The sequence below is a fragment of the Kwoniella botswanensis genome, chromosome 1 (genome assembly GCF_036426115.1).
Source record: "Kwoniella botswanensis chromosome 1, complete sequence".
Lineage (NCBI taxonomy): Eukaryota > Fungi > Basidiomycota > Tremellomycetes > Tremellales > Cryptococcaceae > Kwoniella > Kwoniella botswanensis.
The window spans coordinates 1186756-1211672 of record NC_088599.1 but is presented as its reverse complement, the minus strand read 5'-3'; the positions used below and the strand labels follow the sequence as shown (position 1 = coordinate 1211672).

Genomic DNA, 24917 nt, shown 5'->3' with positions numbered 1-24917 from the left:
TGTAGTCTGGAAAAACTATAAAAACTACGAGTAAAGTTATGGAAAATCTTCCGAATTTACTTGAAAGAGTAATAAAAGTATGATTCTTATTTTACCCTTTTCAGGTTTAGTTGACATGACCTTATCTGATACGCTTTCAGTCACTCTGGACGAGATCGGAAGCTTTCGCAAATAGCAACTCACTGTCTGCTGCAGCTCAACTAACCGGTAAATGATCGAAAAGGTTTTTTTCTTTTTATGCATGCTTGCTTCACTCGGAATAGGGTAAGACGGAACCATTCTTGGGAGGAGGGTGGGGTTAGAACGATCATGCCATATGCACGCATCGGGTGATAGACCCGAAAGATTCAGATCCTCAAGATTGTCATCCGCACATCCCGGGAGGAATGGGTAGAGTGAGGGTCCAGGTATGAAGATGCTTCTTTCCGGTACTTCTCCTTGGCGTAGTGATCGACTGATCGACTGGTAAGGTGATTTTGCGCAGTGTACAGAAGCTGCTGGTGAGACACATCTTCGGTAGCGTACGAACGAGGACCCGCTCGATGATCATAGTATACTATGATGTGCACACCGTTGTAGAGGTGGGGCAGATGTACTTAGTCTTCTTTTTACTCCAACAGTCTACGTCATGCTACCTACATCATCATCCAGCGTTCAGCGAAAGGAAGGAGAACATCACTACCTTAACTCGGTCATGAGTCTCGCGTTGTACGATCGCAGCTCCAATTTCTCAGTCTGGAATCCTACCAACATGGATTGCTAAGGGTTACTTACCCTCCCAGAATACTTCTGATCGGCCGAAAGTTCGAGCTTGTATCCAAACATGTGGTACAGCAATATGGATGGTGATCAGGGACGACCAGAACGATCGGAACAGAACAACCTGACTTGGATAACAGTTTGAAAAATTTCTTTCTTCTGTTGCGTGTTTACCTGCCACCGCGATTGGACGGATAAACATCACTATCAACAAACAAGGAGGTTACACTCTGTACAAACATTATTTTGAATTACAGTTCAACATCCCGAGTGAAAGTTCGTTTACGTTAAGACTCCGACCCAAAAATAGCCATGCGAAGCCATTGAGACATCCCATAAAATCGGATACAATCCTAGTACTAACTGTACAAACAACAAACAAAATTTGCTGCGGGGTGAATGCGATGGGATCATCAGCGCAAATCCCAGATCCCAGAAATCAGGATTGGACCTGATCTGCACAGTCCCCAAGATACACATGTACATGTACATCTACCTTGCTTTACCTTCAGACCAAGTCTACTAAGCGATCGTGGAAAAACTCTCATTTAACGAGTATAGCCATGAGCAACAAATAAACGAGAGCTGCGTGGTAAGACAAGAAAGTTTAATGGACGGAATAATCGAATTTGCCAAGATCGCATGGCGTGTTCACGTGCTTGTCACGTGTTGATCATAACATACGAAATAATTGTTGGTTGAAATTCCAAAGTCAACGGGATGCTAGATAAGATTAGTGGTACCTGTGAGTAAGATATACAGATCACACAGTGTGACAAACTACAATTGAGCCTTCAATCCACATTCACAGGCAGGTTACTGGGTACCGAAAGAGAATCAGAGGATCGCAAGCAAAAGATCAACAATGGTCCGGTTCAAAAATCGATATCTCCTTGTGGAATTCCTCGTCCCATCCACATTAACTCCTACTGTCCCTAACCCTACACAACTATCAGAAGAAGAAGCCCTCAACCTGAACCTCGAGTACACTCCCCAACAGGCGGCCGAAGAAGATGAAGACGGTGATGACGAAGATGATGATGAGATTGGATTATCGGCAATACCTAAAATACCATTCCTGCTACCTACCTCCCAGCCAGCTTTGGGTATAGGAGATGAACAAGTGATATATAAAGCTATCAGGGGGTGTATACAGGATGTATTTGGTGACGAAGGTTGGGCGAGGGTAGCTAGTAGTTTCAGAGGTGAGTTGTCTTTTCTCTCCCTCCATTCAACTTCCACTGGTATGGCAGTATATCATAGTGAAAACCGTATTCCACCAAGCTAACTTTCGCTATGAACAGTGATATATCACTCCCCACTTACGACACTGACATTCATCCGAATCGCTCGACCATACTACCGTCTCATATGGTCCGGAATCACCTTTCTCTCTTCCCTAGGCGGTAAACAGGTCATACCCAGAGTAGTGGGCGTTTCAGGGACGATCAAGAAGTTGCAAAATCGAGGAATCAGTTATCATCGATTGGTAGTTGCTCAACTTATCGCTCATTCCCTCTCGTCTGCCGATGAGGGGTTGAAGATCAGTGGTGGAGGTGCGAGCGCGGGCGAGAAGAGGTTGGAGAAAGATAGTGAGAGGGAGAGGGAGGAGATTGGAAGGTTGACAGAAGGACAATGATATCTGCTTTGAAGCTATATCGTGCTGTATTTGTTTATCTCCACTTCCATCGTTATTCCTACCCATATCGCACTTCACAATCCAAAGTAGAGAAGAAGACAAGGGATCTTAAGTGATCTACTACGATGTAGAATATGTTGTATGTCAATGATGTATATGTAGACCAGATATGCTAGCTGGTGGGCGTATCCACTCCAATTGGTATTGATAATAACAAAGAGAAACGCGTATACATAGATAGGCTTGATTTAGGATATTTACTGCTTATAAAACTTTGTCATTATTCAATACGGATAGTTAATAGTGACACCGAAGAAAGAGAAAAGGAAATCGGAATATCCCAAATGAGGAAAAGAATTATAGTCAATCGCACCGATCTTCTTCGTAGACTAGAGGAATAAGACCTTAAGCCGTCGAGAAAGTTTAATTTGATGGACCCAACTAATATCTGGTAGCTTGTTTGGTATTGCGATCGATCAACCAGAAAGAAACAAAAGAGAGGAATCTTTATACAATTATATTTATCTCAACATTCCAAATACACTCCGCAGGCTACGGTTGAGTCTGACTTTGTCCCTGACCCTGTCCTTGAGCAACCTCTTCCAATCTCTGTTCCAACCCTTTTCCCAAACCTTCTCTCTCCCATTCACCTTCACCCAGACCCAACCCGCCTAACGCGCCAGGACGGCCAGACGAGTAATTATCGAAAGACGATTTCGGTTGGACCTGTCTACCTTGTACTGGGCCTTGAGGAGGGGGTGTAGCTCCAGGTCCAATACCTCCAGCAGTCACTGGGCTTAGATCGCCCGAAAGGGGATTATGAGGTGACATGACTGGTGATCGAGTTGACATGGATGGTGAAACAGTTCCAGGTAAATGATCAGGCGATAAATTACCTGAAGTTATATCTTCCAAAGAAGTAACTTTGGTAGGTAAAGACAACAAAAGATCGTTTGGTGATAAGTACGAGATACGATGTTTGTTCTTGTTTGGTGAGATGTGGGATGGTAAGGATGTAGGTGTGAGTGTTTGGAAGGCATTATTGGGGCTCTATAGGGAATCATATACAGGGATTAGCAATGTCCAGATGTGATCGATATATCACTGATTGAGAGGTATCAACTTACATCTGTACTAGGTGATGCAGCCCTATCATCGGCTACTACACTGTTCTCCGCTTGAGAAGGCAAAGTGGTGGCACCTGCTGAATTTCCACCTCCGAAGGCTGACGCCCAACCTCCAGGAACTTGAGGACCGGTACTGATCCGTTGAGGCATAGCAGGTCGAGGAACAGTTCCAGGCAGACCCTGTTCTCCAGCCGTAGGGCTAAGTTGATTGGCGTTCTGTCCCGTCCCGGTCAAACCAGATGATTGCTGTTGTTGGGTATTGAGTTGACCTAAGATTGGAGGGGAAGTAGCTGGAGAAGTGATCGAAGAGGTTTTCGATGCGATCGAGATTGGTGAAGGTGATCTCGAATGGATATTACCACCTCCACTTCGAGGGCCAGAGGAGATCTTTCTTGGTATACTTGAAGACGATTGTCTGGCCATGCCTACACTGATGGTGGACGGAACAGGAGCAGGAGCAGGAGCTTCAATTTCCAATCCCTCGAATCCCCTACTCGTACCGTCTAACCCACCCGCAGTCAACGCTTCGACAGCATCATCCAGCACCGTTGGGACAGTATGATCCAATGCTGATCCATGAGAGAGATGCGATAATCTACTCGATTTGTGATTAAGTGTATGATGTTGTTGTTGATGGGTTGAATTAGGGTTGAGAGATAACGACGCGACAGGAGGTAGTTCTATATCTCTTTCGAAAATGGCTGATCCGGACGAGTGGATAGATGAGGGTGAAGAGGGTCTAGATAAGTGGTGAGAGTGAGTTTGAATAGGTACAGATGGTGAGGGTGTGGGTGTACCGGAGGTAGATTTGGGAATGGGTTGTTGGAGCGTGGAGGGAGGCGATGAACCCAGTTCGGATGAGTGGGATCTACCTTGACCTATGGGTCGGACGGGCGATGCATCTCGTGATGCGAGTGGGGAACGCGATCTTTGGGGTGTACGAGATCCCCTCTGTCGAGGGGTGAGCGCTGGAGAAGGTTCTCGAGGATCAGCGTTAGGTGGTGGAGGGGGGAGGTCGACGGGAGCTGCTCGGATGGATGAGATGGATTAGCATACGGGTCAACGACGAGATGATTTAGCTGCTACTCACACAATTGCGCTCCAAGAGGAATTTGAGTCATCGCGATTGAGGATGTGTGTGGTAGTGTAAATTTGATCACTTGGGAAGATGTGCGTTCTTCTAAGATTGACACTTGATGGGAACTTGGAAGGAGTGGTCGAGGTGTATTGTGCTCTGTTGTACAGCTGCGATAAGCCTAGCAGTGATCACACCTCGAGGGTGAGACTGTGGATGATTTGCTGTGCGGAAACCCTCTGCAGATGTTGGAGTGGTCGAGGGTGATGAGGGATGTGTGATTAGGGTTGCGCGTGGTGAAGGTGAAGGTGAGTGTGAAGTGGTGACAGCGGGGGCCCTGCTTTGGACTGAGTAACACCGCTTTCAGCTCGGTAGATGAGAGTCTGGATCTTAGGGATCAAGCTGGGGTGGTGGGTGGAGCGTGATCACAGTTGGGTGTTGACTGCTAGGATGTCTGGTCTATCTCATGGTTGGGTGGATGGGGTGGTCGTATCAACATATCAAGCGGTATGCATGGATATGGCCAAAGGGGGTGGGGTTATGGTAGTAGGTTGTGGTGTTATATATAGTGTACCAGTGTGTAGTGTAAACCGCCGGAAACGGTTGGTGGCGTACTACACCCGGTTATATGGTTTTTGTTCATATATGGCAGATCACCTTATTCAAGTCATCCACATATCATCCACCCATTGGCCCGTTACCGAAGATGAACAAGTTCATAACATATTTATTGATCCTTTTCGTTCAGCTGAAAATAACCCCCCCCCCCCCAGAGCCATGTCGATAGCTTCATCCTCATCTAGAGGGGTCAAACATGCGCTGGCCAGATCGTCAAGACGTACTACTTCCGCTCGATCATCTCAGCAGAGAATAGATATACCTTCCTTTCTCCTTCCAGGTTTTTCGGTCAGACATCAATCCAGCTCGTCCGAAACTAACAAACGAAGGGATAAGGAGAGGTATAACTATAATACCTCGTTGAGCTTTTCTGATGCTCCTGACCCAGATGTAAGTATCAATCAGCTATCGCATAGTGCCGACGTCTGATGCTGATACATCAGATGACAGCATGTTCACTGGAGGAGAGTGACGGCTTCCGAGCTGACTTCCCGTAAAGAACCTCCAACAAGGGTGAAGATGCTGGTAAGGGATTTCATAGATGATAGTTTGTATAACGTATGTCACCTTCTTCTACGTTGTTGAAGTTCAAAAAAAGCTGATAATCAGTCATAAAATAGCCGAACTATGGATATTTTTCTAGAAATGCTACGATTTTCACTCCTCCTAAAGAAGGATTCGATTTCTCCAGTTTTGCAGATACGGCTGCGTTCCAGGAAGCTGTAGCTGAGCGGTACGAGAAGCAATATGGTTTGGAACCTACAACGGGACAGACAGGGGGATTGGGTAGACAGGTTTGGCATACCCCGACAGAGTTGTTCAAGGTGGGTTTTATCCCTTACTATGAACATATGATCATGCTAATTCGACCTTTATACAATCACCTTTTATCTTCTACACAAACGTTTGATCTTGAACATCGTTATCTTACTTACACTATCCTAGCCATACTACGCTCGTACCCTCCTCTCCGCAATCTTCCAATCTTACAAACTCAACCATTTCCCACATGAACCCCTAATCCTATATGAAATAGGAGCAGGTAACGGTTCATTCATGATTGATTCACTCCATTACCTTCGACAGAACTATCCAGAGATATACGAAAAAGTGGAATATCGAATTATCGAAATTTCAGCCTCGTTAGCGAAAGGTCAAAAGGAAAGAGCAGAGAAAGAGGGTTTTGGAGACAAAGTGACTGTGATTAATTCGGATTTTTTCAAATGGGACGGAACGGTTGATGGGGTTAGCAAAGGTGGGGAAGCTTGTTTTGTAGTGGCTTTAGAGGTGTTTGTGAGTGGGATTCTGGCCTCGATGAAATAAATCCCAGTTCTTCTTGTTGAACTTTCTACTGAAACATTATTGTGTTCATCCTACTAGGATAACTTCGCCCACGATATGATCCGATACGACATCTCGACCCTCACACCCTTCCAGGGTGTAGTGGCTATAGACGCAAGTGGAGATTTCTCCATGATCTACGAACCCATTACCGATCCCCTCATTCGACGAGTACTAGCATATAAAAGACTCTTACCTCCAAGTCCATCAACTACACCTCCGCTGTCGTCTCCTCTCTTATACTCTGGCTTGCTCAGATCGTTATACACAAGTTTACCATTCTCAGCCAATCTATCTCAACCCGATTTCTTACCTACCAAATCGATTTTGTTTTTAGAACATCTGCGAGAAAAACTAACCAATCATCGATTGTTAATTTCTGATTTCGATACGTTACCTGATGCAGTGGAAGGTAGGAATGGACCGGTAGTTCAGACTAGGTATGGAGGAAGTATGATCCCCTGTGAGACGTTTCTGGTCAAACAGGGTTATTTTGATATTTTCTTTCCTACTGGTGAGTTATACGTATCTCACGGGATATGAACTATTATTCAGCTCAGAAATGGCAGTCAACAAAAAGGAAATTGATTGAGCTAATTATCATCTCCCCTTGGCCTGGTTGTAGATTTTGAATTACTCAGAGATATCTATTCAGTAATTATGAATTCCCCTTCACCTTCTTCCACAGCGACTTCACCTTCAACCTTTTCCGCTATACCACCCCCATATAACAAACCCAGCAAGCAGCCCAAACCACTATCCAAAGATTTCTTCTCTGGTGTTCAAGGATTCAGAAGAAGACAGGTCAACATATACAAACATGATGAATTCATAAACAAGTTTGGCGATCAGCAGCAGATTATAGAAAAGACGAATTTGGGAAACGGTGAGAATGTCATGAAACAATTATACGATAATGCGAAAGTCATGTTTTAGGCTTGGTTCTAAAGTAGGATGCATTTTTTGGGCTTAGAGGATTAGGGTATTCTTTAATATATATATACCATATACCAAGCATGAATAACCAAGTATCGTATATACTAGAAAGAATTGACCTTTCAATGTTTACTGTTTGATACCGGTAGTCCTGTCCTCCTCTGACAAGATTTAAAGTCAAACCATGATTATAACTGACTCGGCCGTACAAAGACATGACATGACCTGACATGAAAATTCATTATGAGTCATCTAAATATCATACGAAACCTTGACACGGAAACGTTCGTCTTCGTCTTCGTCCTGTTCGAGTGGAACATCTGAATATTCGAAGTACAAACAAAAGCCCAAAGTATGAAATTACAACTGAAACAACCATCATGAAACAACCTATGTATCGTTATATACAAGTCTTTTCCCCTTCCCTACATCTGCTTTATGACACAAGCTGAAATCGACATGATTTTTTGTTTTTGCGAAAACTTGACTCTCACCTACAGAATACAACTCGAACAACCGACCCAAATCCAGATCGGGGTGAAAATTCATCCATTACCTACCCATGTACAGTATATGTCTCTCTCACACCCCTCTTTCTGATACCAACGACCATAGGTTCTCTACTGCTGCCAATCCCCATACTTTCAAAATCATCTTGATCTTGGAAACTCAATCTCCTTCCATCTTTCTTTTTATTACTATTCCTATTGCCCGTACCAGTACCTGTACTAGTCGTATAAGTCGTATCGAACGTCTCAATCCTACGATCCCTCTTCCCCGTACCTATACCACCACCTCGACTTCCACTCCCACTTCCACTAGACGTGACCGTGGGAGTGGTCAACCTTTCACTTTCACTAGACGAGATTGATTTCCTTCGTTGTGATTGTAATTCCTGTTGTCTCCTCTCATCTTTCTTCGTACCTCTTATATTCGTCGTACCAATATTCAGATTCAATACCGGTCTTCTCCCACCAACAGAACTAATCATCCTTGCTTTTGAGCTGTGACTATGACTCGTGGAAGTGGGAGTCTTAGGTATAAATCTATCATGTAATCTCTCTAGTTCAAAATCAATCTCAGCTTCTCTGATTCTCCTTAGATCCTTCATATCCCTATCCCTTTCCATCTTCTCCCTTCTTCTTAGTTTAGATTCGGCTTGTCGTCTGTTCTTCCAGTTGAGTATACAATCCAATACCCACCTTCCTATCCACCCCGCACCCAAACCAAGGGTACACCCAACTCCTACCAATCCACCTATAAATACCATCAAGGGGTAAAAAGCTTCTAGCACTCTTCGCACCACGCCTAGAGGGGCAGAGATGAACGTCCCGTATAGCGTGTAGAGTACGACAAGTATAGGATACAATATGATTTTGAGCAGCTCTTTGAGGAGGTATAAGAGATTGAGAAGAAGTGGTAACGGCGTGGTAAGGATAGTAGCGAGCAAGTAGACGGGATAGAGTAGTACGCCGAAGAACAGTCGCCACCAGCTTGTCCCTGGTTGTGGTGGGAGGGCAGATGGGATGGGATTGGGAATAGGAGGGAAACCGTATGGTAAATGAGGATAGGAGGGGACTTCCATCGAGGAAGGTGGTGAGTGGGATTGTCGGATGGATGAGGTGGTGGGGTTTGAGGAAGGGAAGATGTCGAGGTCATCTGAACGGGTCAGGATCTGGAAGATCAAGTAGAGCGAAACTACGTATACTGTTGAGGGGTTAGCATGTTTTGATAGAAGGGATGTATAATGTATGAGGGAATAGCAGCAGGGAGATAAGATTAGATAGATGTGAAGGGGACGAGAAACATCCGTTGGGAGTGACTGTGAAGAAGAGCGGTAGAGAAAAACAACATGCTCTATGTCATGAACAGATGCATAATATCTTCTGGCATCGTATGGATGTATGGAGCAGCGTTACTCACAAACAGCCTTGAGCGGTGAAGTAGGTTCATTCCTCTTCCTACCCCTCCCTCCTGCCCTATGTATCTCCTCTAGCTCTTCGATCTCCCAATCGCTCAGATCCCTCGTCGAGCTGTGAGAGTACGATCGCGCGGTATTGGTCGATGCACCTCTTGGACGTGAGGGTCGTAGATGCGAGGACGATGGGATTGGTGATGGTGGGGTAGGTAGACGGGGGATAAAAGTCGAGGAGGACGAGGAGGACGTTGGTGAGTCGGACATATTCGTTGATACGATTGACGTTGAACTGCGAAGAGAATTATCTCAAGGAGAAAAGCCTTGCTTCACGTATACTTCCTACTGTGGGGTTGTTGTTGTTGTTGATGATGATGTTGTTATTGTTGTTGAGAGGAATGTCGCTCTGTCTCACAGTGATAAACTTTATTTACGATTTGCGATTTACGATCGACGTGTTTGTCGTTGTGGAGGCACTGTTGTGTTGTTGATGTTCACGCGATCATCTCTATATTGCAGTTGAAGATGATGATGTGAAGAGTAAGAAGTGATAAGATAGATGTACACAATGATTCTCTGTTATACATATACATATATGTACATATATGTACATATGTACTTTGTAGCAATCAAGTAGTACATCATCCTCTATCGTCCCTAGTGCTCGTTTACTGGAATTGATGGAATTCCGTCAGGCTGAGATCCGGAGTCTCCATACTCTGCTGCATTACGTAATCTACATGATTGCGCACGGTTCATCCGAATTTTGAAAGTAACTCGCATTGACCGACTCAGATAAAGGGACTGTAAGCTGAAGCGATCGTCCGTTATCATGCTGGAAACTCTGCATGATACACTTGCCATTGATCCGACACGACCTTGGGATATTCTTCTCTTGAGCAATTGGTCTCTCTGCCTACACAGCCTACGCCTTAACATAATGTCTTCAGAACAAGATTTTACCAAGAGGAAATTATGGGGGTAAGTGCTCGCTCTTATCTTTTCGAATTTGAAAATCGTCATCTACGTTAAGTATGTAGCTAATCATGAATATCTTGGTAGAGGTCGATTCACAGGATCAACCGACCCATTGTGAGCGTTTGCAACTCGTACTCTTTCATGAGATCTTAGGCTGATAGTCTTTTGCGCTCGCAGAATGCACGAATTCAATCAGTCTCTCAAATACGATAAACGAATGTACGCTGCCGACGTCAAAGGGTCAATTGCGTTCTCGAAAGCATTGTTGAAGGCTGGTATCGTGAATGAAAAGGAACAGAAGGAGATCGAGAGGGGTTTGAAGGTTGTCGAAGGTGAATGGGCTGAAGGCAAGGTGAGTTGAGCGATCGACAAATGTCACTTATTCAGAAGATATCGCCTTGTGGTAAGTTATTGCAGTTTACTGATATTGTATAAATTGTGTTATCAGTTCGCCATCCAGCCCGACGACGAAGATATCCACACCGCCAACGAGAGACGATTATCTGAAATTATCGGTAAAGATATTGGAGGTAAATTGCATACCGGTAGATCTAGGAATGACCAGGTTGCTACCGACATGAGAATCTGGCTCGTGAGTCGTCCGCGTCTCCTCAGCTCAACTGTCAATCTCGCTTCACTGAATCGCTGATGTATCTCCCCTGAAATCCTTGTAGATGGATGAATCCGCCCAAGTCGAACAATATCTCAAAGACCTCCTGAACGTCATGGTCTCCCGAGCTGAAAAAGAAGTCGACGCCATAATGCCAGGATATACCCATCTCCAACGAGCTCAACCAGTCCGATGGTCCCACTTACTCTTATCCCACGCTCAATCGTTTTTATCTGACTTGGATAGACTCAGACAACTCCAACCTCGTATCTCGGTCTTACCATTAGGTTCAGCAGCTTTGGCAGGTAACCCTTACTCCCTCGATAGGGAATTGCTCAGAAAGGAGTTAGGTTTCCAATCGATCGGTGAGAACTCAATGCACGCTGTAGCAGATAGAGACTTTATTGTGGAATGGTTACAATGGGCTAGTTTGTTGCAAATTCACATGTCGAGAATGGCGGAGGATTTGATCATCTACTCGTCGGCTGAATTTGGTTTCGTTCAATTGAGTGATGCTTATTCGTGAGTCATCCAACAATTCCATATGCCCCTCCTTCATTGCATAATGTTTTTACGTGGTTCAAGTGTATATCTGCCATTTTGAACATGAAGGCTAATTTTCCGCTTGTTGATTTACGTAGCACCGGATCATCCATCATGCCCCAAAAGAAGAACCCCGACTCCCTTGAATTGCTTCGAGGTAAAGCAGGACGAACCTTCGGTCAGATGGCTGGATTCATGATGTCCTTGAAAGGTGTACCATCAACTTATAACAAGGATTTGCAAGAGGATAAGGAACCATTGTTCGATGCTGTTGATACTATCTCTGCGGCGTTGAGAATAGCTGAGGGCGTGATTGCTACTTTGACTGTGAGTATTGCATTTATCAATCGGAGATATTTTGGGGGCGATGGCAGAGAATGTATCATGAGCTTAAACTCCTGTCATATGTCGTTATTATCCTCTTTCATTTTCGCCTTTCAATCGAAACCAATATCTCATGCTGATATTTTTGTAAAATTACAGATCAACCCTACCAAGATGTCCCAAGCTCTCACTATGGACATGCTAGCAACCGACATAGCAGATTACTTAGTCCGAAAGGGAGTACCATTCAGGGAGACACATCATATCTCCGGACGATCCGTCGCTTTGGCAGAACAGCAAAAAATCCAGATTTCAGATTTGACGATGGAACAATGGAAAGAGCTCAGTGAGCATTTCACGGATGATGTGATGGACGTTTTCGATTTTGAGAATTCGGTGGAGAAACGAAATGCTATTGGTGGACCGGCTAGATCGATGATCAAGAGACAGGTTGATATTGCCAGAGAGAGGATTGGGAACTAATCGGATCGAGATCGATGAAACGATGAGGAATGGTACGGTCTAGTAGCTAGGAAGTTTATTGATCTTGAGAAAAGGTAGACGGAGGTGGTTGAGCATTATAGATTGATAAATTATAAAATACTCAATAATAAATTGAATATGCAATTTTTAGTATGTTAGTATCTGTGCATGCAATCTTCGCAAGACCAACTGCTGTACATGAATGACACTATGCATGTGAAGTGCTGAAAACGACATGAGATGATTGTCTAACGAGAAAAAGTCCCTTTTATACAACTACCACTATGCAATATGAACGCTCTCAATGATCAATGTCCACCTTATATATATCGACACCCCCAACTTCCATCATGACTTGGCTCTATCGCCTTTACTGATCACTTCCAAGCAGAAGGTATTTTCCCAATTTTATCTTCCCACCACTCCACTCTCTCTTTCTCTTCATCTTCCACGACCTTGACCAACCTTCCGCCACCAAACTCCCTTTCTCTCCATAAACTCTTCAAACGCTGTTCGGCATCACACCAGAACACCTTCCATTTCCCATCATTTGTCGTCTTGAATCCATTGGATCTTTCGAAATACCACTTGTTTATTGGGTTATCCGATCGACTCCTCCATACCAAGTCCTTTCCCGTTCCTACACCCCTAAGCGAACCTATAGAAGGATTGGAAGCATCTAACAAACCCAGACCATACGTTTCATCCCTCAAAGCCACCCACAGGAAATCTACCGTACCATCACCTTGATGTAATGGATTAACGGCGAATTTATCCAGATAACATATTGGTTCTTTATTTGTTTCCAAGTCATCTCTTCCTTCCATCGTTACAATGGCCGCACCAGCATAATCACCAACAACGATCACGAAATCCAAATCGTTTTTCAATCTTCCGTAAAATTGTTCGTGGTTAAGTTTCTTTTTGAAACTAGTTTCCAGTAAATTGGTCAATTTGGGTATATTCACTTCTTCCATCGATCTAAGTACCCTGACTGGTAAACCTTTTCTAATAATCGTAGGTGTATCTCTGGTTATACCTTGTAACAAAGAATGTGGAAGCGATGCAGAATGCTTAGGTTTATTGGTTATCAGATTAGCTATCATCGATGAAGGTGATCGATGAGATACTATCAATGCTGATGATTCTTTAGGCATATATTCTAAACATCCATTTGCTAGATTTAAATTTGCCAAAGCCGTTGGATGACTTTCTTTCCATTCAGGTTGAAAAGTTCGATTTATATATGTATATTCGGATGAAAGGTTGATCGATAAATGAGGTAAACCCTGTCTTGCATATGATGGTATACCACCTTCTTTATTGATAATCAATAATCTCAATGGCGTTAAATCATAATTCGAATTGCCCGTTGATGTTGAAGTTGAAGTTGATGTTGACATTGATTTGGCCAAAGCTAATAGGACTCTATTACTCTGTATTCTAGTTGATTTACATCCTTCATCCAATGCTACAGGGAGTAAAACTGGTATTTCACCTTCTTGAACTGCTCTTCTAACATGATCTAATCCTTCTTCTTCAATTACCACTTTCATCTTTTCTTTCTCTTTCGGATCCGTCTGATCCACTTCATGAATTCTAGCTACAGTTGAGAATATTGGTCTAGCAATGGCTCGATGTCTAGTCAAGAAATGAACGACCCTCTCCACTTCGTGTCTGACAATCGCACGTTGTCTTTGTAATTCGAATTTGTCTTTAGGTTCATTAGGAGGTAAATCATCTCTGTCTACCACTATCACACTGACCAGACCCAATTTCTGAAGGTAAGCCATACCTCTACATATGGAATCTAATTGGGCGTCCGTAAATGGTCCTTGGATTTTGACTAGTGCAGGTCGACGGATGATGGGGTTAAGGAGAGAATTGACAAGTTGGTTCTCTTCTTTAGGCTGGGTCTCGCTTGATGTACTTCCGGGAGGAGGAATGTCATTGGTCGTTGAAGGAGGAGGAGCAAATGAGGATAGGTAAGAACGGGAATCTCGGACGGAGGGTGATGCTTGAAGGATCGAGAGGATAAAGTCCTTAAATACCTCTTATCAGTCAGGTTCGATAGTCGCAGATTGTGAAAGATAAGAAACTGGGTTGGACTCACATTATCCTCTGCAGCTATATCTGTGAGACCTTGGGAATCATGTTTGAAGCTGCGGTGCTATACCAAGTGTCAGTTCACCTGTCCTTACCACCAGTGATTGGAGCGACGAGTCGAAACTCACAATTAGACTAGGTGAAAATTTCCCTTTCCTCCTTATACCCGCCAAAGCATGATTTCTCACTGGTGTGAGAATGCTTTGTATAGGTGCTTTCATATTATCCCTGTAGCAACCCGATCTGCTGTTGGTGATTTGTTCTGCGCGAGGGGAGAACGTTGTCTGGTATGATGGTTAGATGGGAAAAGAAATCAAACTCAAGTTTTTGAGAATCCAGGCTGCACCAGAATAAACACGAGCGAGTCATTTATCCGACTCAGTCAAGTGGAGGATGGGTGATTCTACCGCCGGTAGCTTACAACCTATCACTAGGCGTACAGAATATATATGCATCTACTAAAATCATTTGTCAAATCGGAGACATGTGCACCTGGGAGATGATGGTTTATATGTATTATACAAATGATGCATGATGTTTGTCGAAAACCAGAACCCCCTCTTCCCCTCCTTCTGGAAATCCCAATCCGGGTTTATTCGGATAAATCCACTCTCATCGACCACCTCTCAAAGCGAGTACCAAATGGATGACAGCCCCTGCGTTAATCTTGTAATCTTGAATAGCTTTATCATCGGCCCTATGAAACACCGTCCAAGACGGATCACCCGTCAGTCTTTAGAGTGGGTGGGACTATGATGGACAAAAGACTTACATGGCTTTACCACCGAAGATCAGACGTTGTTGAACAGGTGGGATGCCTGCTTTCTCCTCTACTCGCTCTTTCACTTTGTTGATCTATACCCATCCACAGAATATTTCAGCATGATGTAGTATAAAATGGTTTGAAGAGAATGAAATACTGACGGTCATATCTGGTTGAACATCGATATCGACCTAACATGTTCATCAATATGAATCATTGTATGGTGTACACATGATACCACTCACCTCTTTACCCGTAAGAGTCTACACAGCAAGATATGTCAGTAAATATGACCACGACCTTCTGACAATAACAATCAAAGAAGGAAAGAATGATGGCGAAGGAGGGGAGGAAAGGGGAAAGATGAATTGACATACCTTCACTTTAACGATCATGATGTGAGTGTCTGTCTCTGACTTCCTTTCTTCTTCTTTATCTCTATGATCTATCTGCTTGTCCTTGTCTCCTCTCAATCGAGTTCTGAGTGTGGTTTCGAGATAGGGTGTCGTTACTGCTGAAGAGAGAGAGAGAGATAGGTAAGAGTGAGTAATCGTTTTCTGCTATAACGATGATTCAGGGTCACTGTGGGGTAAGGTCGGTGGAGGAGGTCCAGCGGCGAATACCATACATCAACGCGACTTACCTTTCTTCTTCCTCCTTCTCCCTTTACAGTCTTACCAATACATGTCAATCGTGAGGTGCTTCGTAGGTATCTTATAGGTTTAGGGAGAGTGCATGAGAGTTAGAAAGTGGGAAAGATGCCATCCTGGTCTACTAGAGCCAAAGATGATGGTGGGAAGAAGGCCGAGCCAGTAAAGGAGAAAGTGAAAGTGGGTCTTTCCTTCTCGTCAATGTTTAGCTACCTTGGGTCATAGTCGAGCTAATACTTCTCGTATAGAATGTCGGAACAAGCACTAAGAGCAAATATCAACGTACAGATGCAAAATCGTCGACCTCCCTCAAGCAGCTTGCCAAGACCTTGAGCGAAAGTGTCACGGAGAGAAGGAAGAAAGATGGTACAGGTGGAACGAAGAACGATGAACGAAGACATGGTGAGTTCACTTGCCCATTCGTGCGATTACCAAATATGTCGAGCTCATATCCTCCCGTCTGCAGGTCACCACGGTCTACTGGACGCTATCACTCCCAAGCCTGCTCCGCAGGTCGAAGGATCTTTCTCCAATCCACATAAGACTCCTTCCTCCAGATCAGGTTCTTTGTCATTCACTAAGTCCGCTCCAGACTCAGCAACAAGTAAGAAACGAGGTGCGAGACGAGGGATGTGTTCCATGAAGAAGGATAAGGACAAAGAAAAAGAACCAGAGGAAGAAGATGGTGAATGGAATGAACATGGATTTTGGATAAGTAATCCCAAACCTCAACCAGTCCGGGAATCTCTCGCAGACGATCGTACTGAAACGGAGAAACGGAAAGCAGAAGAAGAGATTGACGAGCTGGAAGATACTCAAATCACTCCTGGGAATGAAGGGAAAGTTAAAGACCTACCAACCTCATCTCCTTCACCACCACCTACCAGGCTTCGAACGCCCGCTCTACAACACACCGCGATCAACCCTCGAATGGTCGACAATACTCCTCTACCACTTCCTCCCCCTCAATCTCGATTACATCGCTTGAAAGATCCTGACATCTCATTCAGCCAGAATGCTATGAAAGATATCTCTCACCAAGCCAAGAATCAAGCACAGAATACCAAAGAGAAAGAGAAAGAACCGCTTTTCTTGGCTGTTTCAATTTCACCCGATTCCGACCAAGAGCCTCACCAGAGAGAAGAAGATGATGAAACGGAAGAAGAAGTCGAGTTTATCGAATCCCCCATTCAGCGACCGACTACCAGACGATCTCACGTCAGGTCGAGTATTAGCGATGATGAAGATTCAAGTCAGGGAAAGGGGATTCCACCTCCATCTTTCCTAGCTGAACGGGACAGGAGGAAGAAGGAAGAGGAAAAGCGAGCGCAAAAGGCTAGAGAGAAGAAGGGCAAAATCCACCCGGAAGCTAACTAGTAAGCTCTCAAGTGTTCTGTTGAGGAAATCTGTAGAGGAATTAATCTGATATGATGTCTCACATGTAGTTCAGATACATCGGTCTCGGAGTCCAACGATCGAGGTCTTGTGCTTGTACCCGATAGTAATCCCGAGGGAGACACACCAGCCCGTCACTTTGGAATTGAAATCACTCCTTTCGTCAACAACTCCCCTTCTCAAAGCCGCAAGACGAGAAGTAAATCCTCTCGCAAAAGCAAGACTTACGGTAAAGGAAGATCACATGCATACCAACATGGTAATCCCCTTCCTCATGCCACATCCCAAAGACTTACCCTCACTCCACCTCCCGCCCCTGTAGTATCTTCCTACAGGGGTGCTAAGAGAAAGGGGTCTACAAGCATCTGGCGTGATTCCTCTTCTTCAACATCACCAGAGCCAGATGCTGTAGGCGGCTTTGATCAAGGTCATGATATGGGATATGATACTGAACCGCCTCGACCTGGTAAGAAGCGAAAGAGATGGACTAGAAATGGACCACCTCCTGGCGAGCGGCTGCTTGGCTTGTTTGGCGAAGATGAAGATCAACCACCTCGATATCGACAAAAGAGAGGGCGTACTCCTAGATATCCTGTCACAACGGTCTTCAAGTGGCCTGAATCCGATGAAGCAGGAAAAGAAGATCAGGCTGAATATGACCCTGACACTGCTAGAAGAAGGAAGAAAAGAAGGAAGAGGGAGATCGAGAAGAGGCATAGGGCGATGATAAGACATGAACCGAGGTTACAGTTGACAAGAAGTGGTTCCTGCCGGGCTAGAATTGAAGAGTGAGCTGAATCTTTCGCATGGTCTATACCAAGTCCATACCAGCTTGCTGATTAAGATGGAAACTGCAGCTACGTCGGCAAAATTGGTCACACCTTGACATTACCGAAAAAACCTCTTCACGCCTCCAGAGCTGTCCGTGGCAGGAGCTACAAGCGAATGCAAGGTGTACCGAAGCACGCCTGTAAACCTATGCCAACTATCTCTTATTCCGAATACGTGGCGAGATATCGAAAATCACCCAACTTTGCCAGCTCGGCCAGTCGACCTTCGGGAGGCAGAGTGAATGAATTGATCTCCGCAGGAAGGAAAGCAAGGTTCGAGTCGGGGATTCGCAAACAACGCCCAATCACTAGAGAAATCACCCCCAAGCTTCCATTGGTACCATTGGTTCCGAGTCAAGGGGATCCTCAAATCGAGGATGAGATAGTTGTTGAACCGTCACAAAGATCATTCAGAAGAAGAGGATCTTCTCTTGGTCAACCGCTCGTTCCTAAGAATGTACCTAGGCTAAAATTCATCAAGAATCAACCTCCCTCAACATTGAATCGACCTCAGCCCAATGAAGATCCCTCGGAAAGTACTGAACCCGATGGAACATCGATATTGAGCCATCTCTTCACTATGCCTCCATCCAGACAAAATCCGAGAAGAGAAATGCCACAAGCTTTCAGAAAGTCTGCCACTCCGCTGATTCCTTTCGAAGATATCATACTTAGCGATGATACTCCCGAAACTTCTAGGAGGAATCCGCAGAATTACTATGAGGCAGAAGATCCTATCCAGCCGTGGCCAACTCAAGATTCGCAATTGGACATAATCGGTTCCTATTCTGGTCGAACCCCTGAAATGTTTGGTGGTTCTCCCGTTCTTCCATCACCACCTGAGAGATTATCGGAGACATTCAGGAGGCTTGATGGGATGTACAAACAGGACATGAGTGAACATGTCGCTGAGCCAATGGTCCAAGAGGATATGGTTCAGCCTGAGCATGTTCAACGGGAAGTCACACCTCTTCAAGATCGACCCGAAGTAACAGCGTCGCCTGATCACCAGGCTGATCAGCTCGAAGGAGAGAATGATACCGATAAGGGAGATTTGCCTGAAGATGATATGGATTGGGCGGAGATCGGAAAACAAATCACGCCGTCACAATGGACAGGGCTTGACGTGCAACTCGCTCAAGTAGAGGAAGAGATAAAGGCTCGAAAAAGTAGTAAATCTCGAGAGGCAAGTGAGAAGGTGAGATTTGCGAACATTCCTCGTCAAGCCTCTCAAACGGCAGTCAAGCCACCAGAGACCGGGGGAGGTTTGGTCCTTCCGGTACCTTCAAATGCTCGATCTCCTACTAGAGCACCTTCACCACAACCATCCGGTCGTTCGGAGCCAGATCGAAAGATGACTGGTATGGAGGTGACTCAACATCTCCTACAACTTCCACTTGATCCATCCATTGCTCGAAACATCAACAAGACTTTTGTCACTAGTTCTAGTCGAGGAAGTTCCGCCGATCGACCTTCCGGATCGACCAGTACTAGTCGGAAAGCAAGAAGAGAAGAACGAGCTAAGCGAGTTCACGATAAGAGGTTGAAAGACAAGAAAAGGGAGAAGGAGAAACAGGCTTTACTCAACTTTGACAAACCCCGCTCAAGTACCTCTAGGAACGTCTTAGCTGAAGTTCATCCTCCTTCAGATACCGAAGAAGAGGAAGAGGTTGAAGAAGTTGAACCTTTTCGTCCAGTTTCTAAACCCCCGATCAAAAGAAAGCAAACTTTAAGCGAGGCGTATAGAAATATTTATCCCCCTCCTTCACCTCCTCGACTGAAATCTCGTGCGTCGGCACCATCAAGATTCAGTCTGGGTACTACGCCCGTAGTGAAGAATTTTAAGGATGCCAAGCAACCTAGTGCCAAAGCTTTTGGTGAGAGGAATAGGAGGCTGTCCCAAGAGGCTCTTGGTAGAGGTAAGCTGTACTCTGCGCGATACCAATTTCATACTCATGACTTAGCTGACATAGAGAACAATAGTCTTCAGACCGCCTATACGAGGGACTAATTCATTCGGTACTCGTACTTCCAGCACCGATATCACTGGGGGTGTTGATGCCACATACGAACCTACCGAGGTATCTCGTACCAATACTCAAGGTAATATCACTAGACAACCCTCGACAAACAGTATAAGGAATACCAACGATTCACAACCTTACATCAATGCTTGGAGAACTGAAATTGAAGGTACGGACAACCCCATTGAGAGAGGTAGGAACCAAGGTGGGAATCCTTTCGAAGAGGATTTGAGAATGTTCGAACATTCTCCTCCTGACCCTTCTTTGAATGAGCGATCTGGTAAAGAGAGGGGACGGCAGAGGTATCTTTCAGCTGAGAATTGGGTGGGTTCGCAGGAGTAGTTATGGTGGGATGTCCCATATGAAGTTGAAAGGAGATAAAAACTGTAACCAATGTTGTCAAATTCAAACCGTAACTGTATGATACTGTGATACTGCCAAAAATCATGTTCAAGTTGTATATATGAGATATTGTAACTTTGGGTGAGAAGTGTAACAGAGTGTGGACGTTGTATATAAAATATACTGTAAGAGCTGTACATAATAACCCAATCATGTCATATAGAATACACCGTAAGAGTTGTATATACGTTAAATTATCATGCATCATCATAATCATCAAGTCACCATAATACAATACAAATCATGCAACATTGCCTTATTATCTACAATACACGAACAGGACAGAAGAAATCCTTCACAATGTATTTATTTGGATAAGGATGACTTGAAACACTGAAAATTACATACATACAGAATTGGACTTACAGCAGTACAGGAGTACAGTCTTGGGTATTATCTTTTACGTCTCGGTCGGATCAGCTTTCCATCCCCTCTCAACACCTTCAAGCTGTTTCTTTTTTATCCATTCATATACCACACTGAAATCTTTAGTCGACCATTCACCTTTTCCCTCCCTACATACAGCTTCGTATATACTCTTAGCAGCCCATGTCATAGGTATGGGTAAATCTAGTGCAGCAGCTGATTCGAGAGCTAGTCCTGCGTCCTACAATCGACAAACAGATTTCCATCAATAAGCTCGATGCTCGTTTATTGCAAGGGTGCTTGATCCAGTTAATCACCCAGTATATTTCACAGATAGATGTATAGCGAAGACCATCGCGATTGGACATACCTTTAGCATCAAGCGAGTTTGGAACCCTCCGTCATATCCCCTTTCTCCCGGCGATCCAGATATCTCTTCCAATGGAGTATTCACCCTTGATGACCACGATTGGCCTGTTAGTAATGTCTATAGTTCAGCTATTGCCAACATACATAGTCAATAGCAGGGCTTACCTGAAGATGTGTTGATGACATTATGCAATAAAATCGGATCTATACCTAGACTGTTACCTAGTGCTAATCCTTCGGCAAGAGCGATTTGATTTATGGCTAATATCAAACTGTACATGTGATGGTCAATGAGTCAGTTAGAGTTCTAATCCTGCCTTGGGAACAAAAACTATAACTGACTTATTGCAGACCTTGACTCCTACACCTTTCCCATTCTCACCACAATATACTATCCTATCTCTTCCCGCCATAGTCTGTAACAAAGGTAATGCCAATTCCGTAGCTTCATTGGAAGGTGATCCAAACATGATTGTCAATTCGCCTTTCTTTGCTGCTACGGTACCACCTGAAACAGGCGCATCTAACATTACTACTTTCCCGCTTGTAGATTCGTGGATATTTTTTGCGATATTGGCTGCGGAGACGGGAGAGAGTGTCGTACAATCTATCAAGAGGGTGTGAGGGGATGATTCCCGCTGAGAAGAGGTGGTAGGGCTGATGGTGGTTGATGAATCTAGGGGTGGTACAACAGGGGACGGAGTGGATGGTCCAGGTGAGATGGTGGCAGAAGATGAAAGTTGTTCGATTCCCTCGTTCTGGTCTGATGTGGCAAGGGGTAAAAGCGGAGGTTCGTCCTTTGATAATGTCTGGAGTCCAGATAAAATACCGTTGGCCGAGTCAAGATAGACACTTTCCACTTGTGGGGTTGAAGGGAGCATCGTAAGTATCCTGGAAGCCATCTTGGACATTCTGATAAGGACAACACACAATCAGATGCGTCTGTCATTCGGACACTCATCACTCAGCTGACACTTACTCCCTTCCATTCTCAACTCTTTCAACTTTCCCAGCTAGCTCACCTCCTCCCCTCTCGCGCAATTTGGACAGAAACGACGACACTCTGACATCATCCTGCTCGCATATCATATAGCCTGGTGCACTAGACGAGCTGGAATTCTGAGATGCTAGATAAGTCTTGGTGAACAGGTTGAGAGCCATGGGATGGCCTGTCGGGAGTCATCAGCGACAGCTAAAGTATGGAGTTGCTTGACTCACCCATCGCTCCGAGCCCTATCCAACCTATCGTCGATGCTCTTGACAGAGCTACTTGTGTTGGTCTCAGCATTCTTGACAGCTCGTTCGATGTAGTGCGTGGATTCTGTCTTGACGTTGGGAATGGAGAGTGATCAACAAGCAGTTTTAACATCCTGGGTCTTCCTGGGTCAGGTGGACGTACTCCACCGGCCCAGTCAATCGGCTAAACTTCGGTTAAATCATCTCATTGTACTATGCTTTAAACAAAATTTGATTCCGTCAACACTCGTCGTCTTGCGAGTGCCCTGTTGAAACGAAGAGAAAATATCACCGTCTTGCTTCTTCTTCTCCATACATCGACTTTCACACCTCGGGAAGACACCCGCACATGCCCCACTCACCATCACCACCACCTCGAGGAGGATATCGTCGCTCATACAGAGACGAATCACCTCCCTGGGCCGCAAGGGAGAGGGATGACTATCGATATAGAGGGGAGAGCTCGAGGTACAGAGAATACGACAGACGAGATCCCAGGGATGAACCTGGATACGGCAGTAGAGGTGGATATGGATACGGCAGAGATAGGGAGTATGATTACGATGGTGGTAGAAGAAGGGGAGGGAGTCCGTTGAGAAGATCGTTTTCGGTCTCATCAAGAGATTACGATTATGATCCTTCACCACCAAAACCTCGACGGTCAAGGTCGAGATCAAGATCAAGATCCAGGTCAAAGTCACGCTCAAGGTCTAGGACAGGCACACCGGAAGAAGGTCAAATAACTTCACCTCTGCCATCTTCAAACGAAAATGCACCTGCCGCTGTGAAGTCTAGCTCAAACCCTGCTGGATTACCACCTCGACCTAGATCCCCACCTCCGCCCATCAGTAGTAGGAGAAGATCAAGATCACCTCTCCCTTATAGGGGTTATGCGAGAGAAAGGGAAAGAGAGAGGGATTGGCGCGATAAAGATAAAGATAGGGATTATTACTATAGGCGATCCCGATCACCTTATTCGCCTCCACCCGTGAGGAGGAGAGGAGGAAGATCACCTTCCATCGTTTCCTCCATATCCACCAGATCACCTTCTTCCAGACCATCTCCCGTAAAGCGATATCAATCAAGGAGCAGATCTCCCGAGAGACCTCCAAGACAAAGATCAAGATTCCCTTCTCCTGCTCCAGTTTCCACCCCCATTACTCCTGCACCTCCCCCACGTCCTATACCGGTTGCTGTACCACTATCAAATAGTTCGATAGGTAAACCTATGCTGAACAAAATACCACCTTCGGCACCTCGTTCAGAGAGATTACCAATACCAGGCTTACCGCCTACCGGACCTAGAGCGTTGGCTCATCTGAATACACCTGTTCCTGTACCACTGGGTCGTACGTTGGGTATGAATCGATCAATCCCACCAACGGCTCCCGCTCCCGTTGTAAAAGAAGAAATCAGACCTTCACCCTCAACTCCTTCGGCTGGATTATCAGATCCATCAAAACCACCACCAACTGCCGGAGGGGTGACGGGCACACCGAGATTATCGTGGTCAGAAAGGAAAACTCTCCTCTCACCATCAACATCAACCAGTATAAATCAAAGCACCACTCCCGAACCTACTACAATCAGTCCTACACCTACACCCACGCCCGGTCCAGTAGTGATCAACCCATATACTGGAAAACCATTCGGACAAGCTCGTGCTGCTGCAGCTCAAGGTAACTCATCCCCTGCTGCATCAAGCACTCCAAGTATAATGGAAGATATCAAACCTAAGATAGATGAAATAGATGCTCGTCCACCTACTCCGCCAGTGATTCATCAGGATGCGAAACCTTCCATCGAACCTACCTCAACGCTTACCCGTCCCAATCCACCTACAGGACCTTCGCATCGAACTTCGTCAGTATCGGTACCGGTACTCGTACCGGTTGTCAGTGAGGCTGAGTTGGCAGAAAGGAAGGCTAAAGAAGAGGAAAGTAGGATATTAGCCGAATTACCAAGTTTGAAAGTTCCGTTTGGTGGATTATCATGGGAAATTGAGGTGAGTCCCGATTCTGAGCGTATCGTATCATCATATATGACAACGCTAATATGTAACCTTGTGGAATTGGTGGTTGATGGTTGTGTAGTTATCGAATTATAACCACCGAATGATAAGTTTATCGAATAATACTCTACGTGCTCAATCTGCAGCGAGACACGCAGCTATGATCTTAGCTGATGCTGAAGCTGAGAGGATAGCAGCGGGAGAAAGGAGGAAGATTTGTGAAGATCAATTGTTGAGTTTCAGCGTGGGCATCATTCCTGGTGTATAGATTAGCATCCATAGTACAATAGTATATTAATACAGTAGTAGTCCATGTATATTCATATTTGTATATATATATGTGTGTGTGTGCATACTGTATGCGTTGATTATGTTTTGATTCACCATGTACTGTTCTCTACGCAAAAATTCCCGCTT

The 24917-nt window shown here is 44.9% G+C and overlaps 10 protein-coding genes across 10 annotated transcripts; 5 read left to right on the top strand and 5 right to left on the bottom strand.

Annotated features, from left to right (window-relative positions):
• Positions 1 to 1624: 1624 nt before the first annotated feature.
• On the top strand, positions 1625 to 2398 carry L199_000461 (uncharacterized protein; the record flags this gene model as incomplete). Its single annotated transcript, XM_064886228.1, has 2 exons — positions 1625 to 1964; positions 2064 to 2398. 2 exons carry the CDS (start codon positions 1625 to 1627, stop codon positions 2396 to 2398), a joined length of 675 nt encoding a protein of 224 aa, XP_064742300.1.
• A 552-nt stretch (positions 2399 to 2950) lies between these two features.
• L199_000460 (uncharacterized protein) lies at positions 2951 to 4646 on the bottom strand (the record flags this gene model as incomplete). The annotated part of the gene is made up of 3 exons (XM_064886227.1): positions 2951 to 3448; positions 3526 to 4550; positions 4616 to 4646. The coding sequence occupies 3 exons, from the start codon at positions 4644 to 4646 to the stop codon at positions 2951 to 2953; spliced, it is 1554 nt and encodes a 517-aa protein (XP_064742299.1).
• A 731-nt stretch (positions 4647 to 5377) lies between these two features.
• L199_000459 (uncharacterized protein) lies at positions 5378 to 7495 on the top strand (the record flags this gene model as incomplete). The annotated part of the gene is made up of 6 exons (XM_064886226.1): positions 5378 to 5608; positions 5669 to 5776; positions 5839 to 6042; positions 6164 to 6511; positions 6599 to 7073; positions 7185 to 7495. The coding sequence occupies 6 exons, from the start codon at positions 5378 to 5380 to the stop codon at positions 7493 to 7495; spliced, it is 1677 nt and encodes a 558-aa protein (XP_064742298.1).
• A 556-nt stretch (positions 7496 to 8051) lies between these two features.
• L199_000458 (uncharacterized protein) lies at positions 8052 to 9677 on the bottom strand (the record flags this gene model as incomplete). The annotated part of the gene is made up of 2 exons (XM_064886225.1): positions 8052 to 9202; positions 9419 to 9677. The coding sequence occupies 2 exons, from the start codon at positions 9675 to 9677 to the stop codon at positions 8052 to 8054; spliced, it is 1410 nt and encodes a 469-aa protein (XP_064742297.1).
• A 673-nt stretch (positions 9678 to 10350) lies between these two features.
• Positions 10351 to 12348, top strand: L199_000457 (argininosuccinate lyase; the record flags this gene model as incomplete). Its single annotated transcript, XM_064886224.1, has 7 exons — positions 10351 to 10391; positions 10473 to 10502; positions 10566 to 10740; positions 10837 to 10980; positions 11063 to 11520; positions 11640 to 11868; positions 12025 to 12348. The coding sequence occupies 7 exons, from the start codon at positions 10351 to 10353 to the stop codon at positions 12346 to 12348; spliced, it is 1401 nt and encodes a 466-aa protein (XP_064742296.1).
• Positions 12349 to 12725: 377 nt separating this feature from the next.
• On the bottom strand, positions 12726 to 14675 carry L199_000456 (amino-acid acetyltransferase, mitochondrial; the record flags this gene model as incomplete). Its single annotated transcript, XM_064886223.1, has 3 exons — positions 12726 to 14390; positions 14462 to 14518; positions 14583 to 14675. 3 exons carry the CDS (start codon positions 14673 to 14675, stop codon positions 12726 to 12728), a joined length of 1815 nt encoding a protein of 604 aa, XP_064742295.1.
• A 391-nt stretch (positions 14676 to 15066) lies between these two features.
• L199_000455 (ubiquitin-like protein-NEDD8-like protein RUB3) lies at positions 15067 to 15612 on the bottom strand (the record flags this gene model as incomplete). The annotated part of the gene is made up of 5 exons (XM_064886222.1): positions 15067 to 15151; positions 15227 to 15309; positions 15379 to 15408; positions 15463 to 15480; positions 15595 to 15612. The coding sequence occupies 5 exons, from the start codon at positions 15610 to 15612 to the stop codon at positions 15067 to 15069; spliced, it is 234 nt and encodes a 77-aa protein (XP_064742294.1).
• Positions 15613 to 15975: 363 nt separating this feature from the next.
• L199_000454 (uncharacterized protein) lies at positions 15976 to 20458 on the top strand (the record flags this gene model as incomplete). The annotated part of the gene is made up of 6 exons (XM_064886221.1): positions 15976 to 16047; positions 16116 to 16269; positions 16334 to 17243; positions 17313 to 18050; positions 18120 to 20011; positions 20076 to 20458. The coding sequence occupies 6 exons, from the start codon at positions 15976 to 15978 to the stop codon at positions 20456 to 20458; spliced, it is 4149 nt and encodes a 1382-aa protein (XP_064742293.1).
• A 460-nt stretch (positions 20459 to 20918) lies between these two features.
• On the bottom strand, positions 20919 to 22541 carry L199_000453 (uncharacterized protein; the record flags this gene model as incomplete). The annotated part of the gene is made up of 6 exons (XM_064886220.1): positions 20919 to 21125; positions 21255 to 21358; positions 21419 to 21525; positions 21596 to 22165; positions 22233 to 22422; positions 22472 to 22541. The coding sequence occupies 6 exons, from the start codon at positions 22539 to 22541 to the stop codon at positions 20919 to 20921; spliced, it is 1248 nt and encodes a 415-aa protein (XP_064742292.1).
• Positions 22542 to 22838: 297 nt separating this feature from the next.
• On the top strand, positions 22839 to 24768 carry L199_000452 (uncharacterized protein; the record flags this gene model as incomplete). Its single annotated transcript, XM_064886219.1, has 2 exons — positions 22839 to 24494; positions 24583 to 24768. The coding sequence occupies 2 exons, from the start codon at positions 22839 to 22841 to the stop codon at positions 24766 to 24768; spliced, it is 1842 nt and encodes a 613-aa protein (XP_064742291.1).
• Positions 24769 to 24917: the final 149 nt, after the last annotated feature.